At 42.7% G+C, this 8,769-nt stretch overlaps 1 protein-coding gene across 4 annotated transcripts in view; it reads left to right on the plus strand.

The window, feature by feature from the left end:
* LOC107376898 (zinc finger protein 638) overlaps positions 1-8,731 on the plus strand; it is a 39,731-nt gene extending 31,000 nt beyond the window's left edge. For all 4 annotated transcript variants that reach the window (XM_015946215.3, XM_015946217.3, XM_070548100.1 and 1 more), the window contains 9 exons: positions 462-500; positions 578-718; positions 796-881; positions 972-995; positions 5,077-5,932; positions 6,016-6,088; positions 6,351-6,455; positions 6,549-6,670; positions 8,393-8,731. In XM_015946215.3, the coding sequence (XP_015801701.3) occupies positions 462-500; positions 578-718; positions 796-881; positions 972-995; positions 5,077-5,932; positions 6,016-6,088; positions 6,351-6,455; positions 6,549-6,670; positions 8,393-8,434 (1,488 nt within the window). In that variant the 3' untranslated portion in view covers positions 8,435-8,731. The remainder of the gene's footprint in view (positions 1-461; positions 501-577; positions 719-795; positions 882-971; positions 996-5,076; positions 5,933-6,015; positions 6,089-6,350; positions 6,456-6,548; positions 6,671-8,392) is intronic.
* Positions 8,732-8,769: the final 38 nt, after the last annotated feature.

Raw genomic sequence — 8,769 nt, forward strand, 5'->3', positions numbered from 1 at the left:
GTACATAATTACCTTACCTGATATAAAATGGGCGCTACAAACTCGAGCATTTCGGATCGTGTTTTCAGTCCAGTTTTCATCAACCCTTTTGATGGCCTGCAGCCACAGACGCCTCCGATTTTGTTGAAATGGATGTGCTCCCTTCGGAATTCTGTAAAGTTTCAGTCCACTGCTTGAAGAGAAGCGATTCTGGCATCCATACACGCAACAACCCGACATTTTTATGTGCTCAGAACTTCCAAACAAAGGGTTTAAAACGCTGTTTTAGTATCGAGTGTGAATGAGGAAGCCTTCACTCTCGTTGCCAGGCTGCGCGCGCAACTTTTGATGACGTAGGTAGAAAAAGGGTCTATAGCACATAAAGATATCTCATACGCTATAATGAAAGATAATAAAGATTATTATTTTACACTTTTTTTTCCATTGGTCTTTTAGTGATTATGTGATGTTTGTGTTTGCAGGTGACCGTGTACAGTAATCTGATAAAGTGGTGTAATGCAGTAGGTCGTCTGCTTGTTTTTTTAAATCTGTAACTGGGTAAACACGGCTGCTGTAACACCACCTGCTGTTTTGGCAGCATCCTCCGGTCCTGGACACACTGGAGGACCGCCTGCTGTGTGTGGATGTCTCTGACACGAGTATGTCCCTGGTCATGAAGGTCACAGAAATGGTTGCCTCTGTCGCTCCTTTTCTCAACTACTTGGCACTTGCCGACAAGGTGGGACAGCACCACCACTGGCATGAAAGCTGAACATGCTGGAATTGTGTTTTTCTTACTTTCGTCTCCGGTACCAGATTTACATCGAGATGGTCAAATCCAATGATGCAGAAAAGGTGGAGGAAGTTTTCTCAACGGCCCGTTTGTCTCGACCTGAAACTTGGTATGTTGTTTTTTTTTAACTAGACAATGGAAATGGTCCCATGTTCTCACATCGGTGAATATTAAAATACTCCAAACTTTTCCTTTACAGGAGGAATGTTCTACACGTGGAGTCGTGAGTATCTCATTTTTAACACGGTCCTTAAAGACTTTAGAGGTTTACTCTAGTTTACCAGTGGCCTGACATCAAACCGATGGACCAGGATGCTACCTGCATCTATCATACCAACATGTCCGCTAAAACTGTCAGAGGAAAGTCTGCATGTAATCATATTTGTTGCATCTTGGTTTATTTGTGCTTATTCCTTAAGCCTTAAAGGCTGTTGTAGAATTTAATTAAATACATAAAAATGTCAGTGAGAAATTGTATTTTCTCTAAATACCTGCATTCCTGTGCCACGGTAGTCTCAATATTCACACAAGCACCAAGGGCAGTGTTGGTTCCCTGTTGGATCCGGTTCTTGTCTGATATACCTCCCATAAATCCTGAGAACTATGGGGTAGAAACTCTTGGTACCAGTCATTCTTCATGACCTGGGATGGAGATGGAGCAGACTGCTGCAACAGAATCTCCTCTCCTGAAAATGTCCATTACAAGGCCTTTTCTGATTGTAGCGGTCACACTGTATAGCGTGACGACTGCAAATTAATTATGACCAATAAGATGTGATTATTCCATATAAATATGAAATATCACTCTGATAGATCTTTGAATGTTTAATCAGAGGATTCTAGGGTTCTTTGCTTGTTCAGGGACCATAAACACACTTCGTATTAATTCAGACAGAGTCAAGTATGTAGTTTATATAATGAATTTTATTATTTTCTAAACTAATGATTATACATGACAAGACATGAATAATGAGATGTGATGGAGTGGATGATATGCGGTGATGGTATGTGAGGTGTAGGTGGTGTGATGTAAGCTAGATGTTTATCAGAATCTTTGTATCTGAAAGAAATTGTGAAATCTGGGTGTAAAAGAATTTGTCTGCTATAAACTAGAGAGTTGATTATTAATAAAACAGCATCAGACGCACTCTGTTGTCTACAAACTCTGGCGGAGACCCCCAGCAGATCTGGACTGTCAGAAGTCGGGTGGACCTCCCGGCACCGGGATTTCGTAGATTAAACTCCGATACGACCCGTCCAGTCGTGAGATGTCTCCAGGTCACAACAGTAGCTGGAATGCTTGTTTGCGTCCAAAGTGGATGTGGCTCTTAGGGAGCCGTCTGGCTGTGTCAGCTTGCAGCGTGCAAACAGGTTTTGACTTTATGCCAAAGGAGACGTCTCAAGGATGCTTGTTCCGAATTGGCCGGTTCGGAACTCCGCTAGAAACTGAATTACTCGGGAAGTAATTCCTGTTTTATTAAACCACAATGTTATGATTTCTGGCCATTCTGGCAAATCAGAATTTGATAAGTTTCTGGGTATTTGCCAACATCCCTCAGAACGCCACTCCTTCCTGCAGACACAAGCTTCTTAGTGAATAAATAATATTTAAACATTATGTGACCTTAATTTGTATCTTATGAAGATGTGTATGAGTTTACATAATGATTAACTTGTTAAATCAAACACATAGTAATTTGTGATATAAATGGATCATTGTAAGAACAATATTCATTTCAAATTCATTGATTTAATCAGAGTGAGAAATCCAGCAGTCTCACTTTTAGCAGAGAGATAAGGCTTTTGCGGGAGACCTTGACAGTTTATTTATGTCTGCGTTGAAGAACAATAAGTGAGCAAAAGGTTGATTTGTGTCTGGATCCTCCAGATGGCGTAACCTTGAGTTTGCAGCTCTGGCTTGCATGAAAGGTTATGCTGTGTCAATTTGATGGTGAAATTTGACCCTTTTGATTCATTACATGATGTTAATGAACAAAAAGAACCTTGTAGAAAGCAGCTCAAAACTCATCTGTTAGCTTTTGTGTGGATTTCTGTTCGTCCACTGCTTGCTCATGAGCTTTTCATGCTGGTGTTTCTATCCCTTCTATAGAATTTCAGGCCAGGCAGATTTTTGGTAAACCAAATAAATCTCAAAGAATGTGACTGGTGTGGCTGGAACACATCATTACTTTTTCATTTAAATTATACAACATATGTGCGATCCAGGGTGAAGGCATTTGCGGGTTAGAAAATAGCTTAGCCTCCTTTAACTTACATTAAATTCTTCAGAATATAATGCACGACTAAATGTAACTTTTAGTTTTCGTCAGTGTAACCATTGATCTTAGGTATCTGCTGCTAGATGATACAAAGCTTGTACAAACGGGCGGGTTATTGGTTTTAATTAACCGCGATGTCTAGGAACATTGATATCAGGGTGTCCGCGGGTCCTTAAAAAGTCTTAAAAAGTTTTAAATTTGCTTTTCCAAATTTAAGGCCTTAAAAATCCTTTAAAATGACAAATAATCCTTAAATACAGTTTCCAAAGGTCTTAAATTACCGAAGACCCAATGAACAAGATTCTTTTATTTCTATAAAATTTTTGTGAATTTCTAGTTAGTGTTCAGCATTTTTTGTGTATGATGTTGGCGTAAGCGGAACCGTACACATTCAGTGAAAGGGGGCAATTTTTAGATGAGCACATTAGCTGGTTAAGCTAGTGGGAGCTTGCGCCATGGGGAAGTGCAAGTTTAAGGGTAACTGGGTGGCTAATCCCACGTTCGCGACGTGGTTAGCACTGGTTCCAGGCAATAGCTGGAAATTATAGCTTAAATTTAATTTAAAAAATAGCTTAAATTTGGTCAAAGTGGCCTTAAAAAAGGTCTTAAAAAGTCTTAAATTTGGCGCCCTTAAACCTGCAGATACCTTGTGATATGGCAAGCCATTACGGCCAAAATATGCCACTTTCCCAACCCGGATCTGGGAAGGTTCAGGAGTGGCTGGTCTGAGGAAATGGAGAGTGATGATGTACTGTAGAAGCAAGACAGAAGCTCCTGTAAGACAAGTATAATAGTAAACAAAACAACAACAAAAAAATACAATAGTAAATACTCAAAGTGGATGAGCTTAAGAAGAAGGGAGTTTTGGACAGAAAGAGCACTGATGTTCCAGCTGGACTCAGCCCGGCGAATCTGTGATGAATTAGTGCTGCTCAACCTCCTCTTCTTTCATTGGGTCACTGGAGTTTAAGTGGATGAGAAACCCATGGGGAGGGCTCTGCATAAATGAGAGTAAAGTTGAATTTTAAACGCGTGAAAAGTGGCATTAAAAATGGCGTTTCATGTCACAGAGTGGCGAAAAAAGCAGCGTTCAATGTCCGTACAAAACGCCGTTTTTTACGCCACCCACACAGGGAACGTGTCTGGGATTAGGGTGACGTAAAAAACGGCGTTCAATGTCCGGCGTTCTATGGGACCGTTAAGAACGGCTCTGGCTGGAGTCAAATACGGCGTTCTGGGAGAGTTTTCGCCGTATTTTATGACGTCTTGGCACATCAAACAGCGTTTTTTTCGCCACCTCTTAACCAGACGGGTTGGGAAAGTGGCGTATTTTGGCCGTAATGGCTTGCCATACGCAAAAGCGAAACCGTGGAGTGCGCGAGTGCAGCCGCAGCGCCCGGACCGTTTATGGGGAGGCACAAAACATATTCACGTCTTTTCCGTGTGCAGCCGTTAGCATAAAGTAACGGCTGGGGTGGAAAAAGCTCATTTCTGTTGTGAATTCAACAGAGGCGGAGGAGAGAGACCGGTGTTGTCTAAATAAAGTTCCTACTCCGCGGGAGCGCGCAGCCTCTGGGAGCCTCTCTCCTGCAGTAGCTGGGTGATTAAACATGCTAACGCTAACGTTTAAAGGGACGGGAGGTGTTCCCAAACAAGGTTACCTGTTTATGATAAAGTTCCAGAGTAAACACGTGGTTTTCGCTATAGTGGTGCACCATCAAAACAACAGACTGAGTTGATATGAGAAAATAAAACTAAACTTTAACGTTATTGATGTTCACATATTTTAGCAGATTGTTTCTTACTGTAACCATCACTGCCCTGGTTGAAATAAGCGGCCACTGAAATTCCTGCATCAAACTGGGTCCAGCTCCGTGTCTGTAGAAACCAGCTGACTGGAATCACTGGTTAACCAGTCAAAGCCGCTGCCTTTTGGGAGGGGATGTGTAAATTAACATTTGTTAAATCATTCATTAAATGTAATAAGCCTTTGGATAGCTAGTCATTTTTTTTTCCCTTCTTCAGACCGATGACCCGTAAACGTCTCCAAGGTCTACACACAGCAGTAGGTGCAGAGCCTCCAGAAGCTCCTGGTCCTCTAGCAGTCTCCTCTGGATCAACAGATCCAGTTTCAGAACAAAGTTATGAGACATTAAAGGAGACCAGCAACCCTGTGACTCATCCTTCAGCTCTGGACCTACCAGAACAGAAACCAGAGAAGCTCGTTAAACAGATGGAAGTAGACGACACAACTAGGAACCAGACACAGGAAGCTGGTCCAGAGACCAGTGAGTGTCAACTAAAGACCAGCTCATCTAAGATAGACGAACAATCAAACAAACCTGAAAGAAAATATGAGACAAGAGCAAATTACAGCAAGACAGAGGAAGACATGACCCCTGGTGGTTCTGGTAGGAGACAGTCCACCAGAACCCTCAACAAGCAGGAAAAGGCTTTAAACCCTGATGTGGACAAAGCTGGAACCAACAAACCAGTTACACCGATGTCCACCAGAGGAAGGAAAGCCAAGACAGAGGCTGAAAATGAGAAAACCCAGGAAGATGGGACCATCCTGACCATGACGAGAACCAAACCAACCAGAGAGCAAAGTCCAAGGAGAGAAGAAACAACTTCAGCAGAGGAGGAGGGGACTGCTGAAGTTCAGCCAAGTCAAAAACCAAAGAGAGGAAGACCAAAGAAACAAAGTGCAGCTGTAAAGGAGAACGTCTCCTTGCCCTCTAAAGCTGCTCTGGTCTCTGAAGACCAGATGTTAGATCATCCAGAAGATAAAGAAACAGCTGCTGCTGATGATGAGGTGGTGGTTAAGGATGGAGGAGACGCTACAGCATCAGAGAACCAAACATGCTCCCTTCATCATGAGGCGAGGACATTCAGGCCAGTTTGACGTTGTCTCTGGGGGATGTCTCATCTCTAATGAAAACTCACCTGCTTTTACAATTACAGGTTAGAAAAGAACCAGACAAAAGAGAAGATGAAACCTTAAGATCTTCTAAACGCCACCATGAGGAGGAGACAGGTCTGCTATCAATTTCTTACTCTTTTAGTGTTTGTTGCTCTGATGCACCGGCTCTATTCATCTAACAATGGTGAAGGTCTAAATTCATCTAAACAGATTTAGTAAAACATCAACGCTGTGAGGTCAGACCTGAGGAGGGAAGGCTCAGCTGTTTCACCACCACTGCTACAGGAATGAAATGCAGCCCTCGCTTTCACACCTGTGCTTTTCCAGGTCAAATACCTGAAATGACGAATCTAAAAACTTTATTAATCTACTTCAGGTTCTGGTGGAGAGGTGGAGCAGCTTCTTGGACCTGTTGCTAAGCAACCTTGTTCTGATTCTGATGTCTCCAAGCCGCAGCCATCAGATCCAGACGAGTCTCTCGGTGAGGGAGGGGGTGTTGTTAAATCCACGTGACAGGAAGTTCCTGCTCAGGACAGGAAGCAGAACTCTGGATGTAACCGTGTTTCATCTCCAGGTCGGCGGTTTGTGGAGCGCAAGCTGGGCTTCTTCTGTTCCCTCTGCTCCGTTTTCTACGTGGACAAGAGCAAAATGGAGGACCAGCACTGCTGCAGCCGAGGCCACTACAACAACCTGAAGGTACTGATGAGGCTGTGGCGGTTCTCACTTCCATCCTGTTCTCCGCATTCAACGGGATTTAAAAACAGCAGCCGTTAGGAAACGGTCTAGTTGGTTCTTTAGTTGAAAACCCGAAAGTAAAAAATGGACGTTTGTCATTTTTCACATTTTCAGTTTAAGTAGAAAAAGTGGACAGGGTGGTGTCTCCAACCAAACATTTATCCCTGCGTTGGGGGTGGGGCGCCAGTGGTTGAACCAGGTGGAGATGCAGGCTGTGTGGTTGTCCCCCTGATGAGGTCAGAATAGATTAACCCTCTGGGGTCCAGGGTGTAATTTGCCGTTTGACTAATTTAGTTTTCCTTTGTATTTCCAAAGTAAAAACCATAACCACTGCCTTATGTGGTGTCAATCTTTCCAGCACAACCTGGACGTTTTGAATTTATACTTATTTTTTATATTTGGGCATAAAGGGGTTGCATATTAGACCTTAAATCACTCAAAAACATAAAATCTAAATTGGAAAAAAGTTACTGTGAAACCAACAAACATGACAAATGCTTTTTATAATTTAGAATGGTAATCTAGACTGTACATTTATAAAAAAAATATGAATATAGCAAATAACAAATTTTTTAAATTAGCCCTCTGGGGTCCATGGTGTAAATCACCGTTTTTGACTCATTTAGGTTTCTCTTTTGTATTTTCTAATAAAAACAATAAATATTGCCTTATGGGGTATCATCTTTTTCAGGACAACCTGGACTATCTGAATTTATACTTATTTTATTAATCTGGCAATAATGTACATGCATTTTGGAGTGGGGAGTGGCTCTGTCTCACGCCAAGATCTGACAGCTGCGCGGCGCCGCCCACTCCTCTTGTTGGATCTCCGAGGAGCTGCATCTCTGCCTTCATCCTCTACCTCATCATGACCCAACTCTTCTATGAGGAAGGGTGGATCTGCCACATCGTCATCAACATCCTCGCTATTTGCCTCAGACTCCGGCTGTGAGTCTCCGTCCACTTCCTCTGCTTCCAGTTCAGGAAACAGCCGTACTATCTGAACTGCCTGGTGGACATTTATCCTTCTCATCGTCCTTTATATAAGCCTAGTAAAAGCCTACTAAACTGCAGCGACAATATATCTGTCTGGATCGCTCCAAAATATGAAGTTTACCATCAATATCTAATTGTTTGTTGTTACGCCGTTCGCGCCACTCCTTTCCCCGCGAAGCAGCTCCTTTTTGCGCACATCTCGTTACTCGTGCAGCCTTCCTCTCTCTCTCAGCTACATAATGATACTTTTTATCAACTGAATATGTGAGACTTCCACCAAAAGCAAAAGGATCTCATGTTTTTGTGGGTTTTTATGTTCACAAGCACATTCCCGCTCACGGATTACTAAACTGCTGTTTTGACAAGTTATCAGATCGTCTAAAAATAGGTCGTTTTTTAGTTTAGTATAACTCCGCTTTTACGTTGCCTATTAACATTTAAAAACTGGGGTGTAGCTTATAATCTCCTTTTTAAAGCTGAATTGAAACCGAAACTCAGGGAGGCGGAGTCTTGCTGCCACAGCGTCCCAAATCAGACCTGATCTAAAGACACGGATACGCGTCCATGGACCCGGGAGGGTTAAGGGTGGTTTTGGCGTTTTCCGGTCTGAACTGGAGCGTAACTGGGCTTTTTCTGGCGGTGGCAGTGGTATCAAATATTAAATCTGTTTTTTTTTCCTGTCTCCAGAAATATTACCAGAAGCTTCAACAATTACCTCCCAGGACATGAAAAGGTCTCTCGGCTCTGGAATGGCCTCAACACGCCTCATCTTGTTCATAGCAGGAGAATTAGATGTTAAACTGTCCAATTCAAGATGGCTGCCACACAAACCGCCTACAACTCAGTCCTACAGACATTAATGGATCACACCAGTTTAAGTTCTGACTGGTCCTCAGGAATCGTAAAGCTTCAGCCCTGACCCAGAACAGCGGTGCATGATGATGTTTTCATATTCAAGCTGAACTCAACGGGTGAAAGATTACTGTACTCCCTCGTGTCGGTGAGCCAAATAAAAACTAAAGGTTTGTTGGTGTTTGAAAATGTCAACACACTTCACAACAGTT

This window comes from Nothobranchius furzeri, chromosome 2 (genome assembly GCF_043380555.1).
Source record: "Nothobranchius furzeri strain GRZ-AD chromosome 2, NfurGRZ-RIMD1, whole genome shotgun sequence".
Classification (NCBI taxonomy): domain Eukaryota; kingdom Metazoa; phylum Chordata; class Actinopteri; order Cyprinodontiformes; family Nothobranchiidae; genus Nothobranchius; species Nothobranchius furzeri.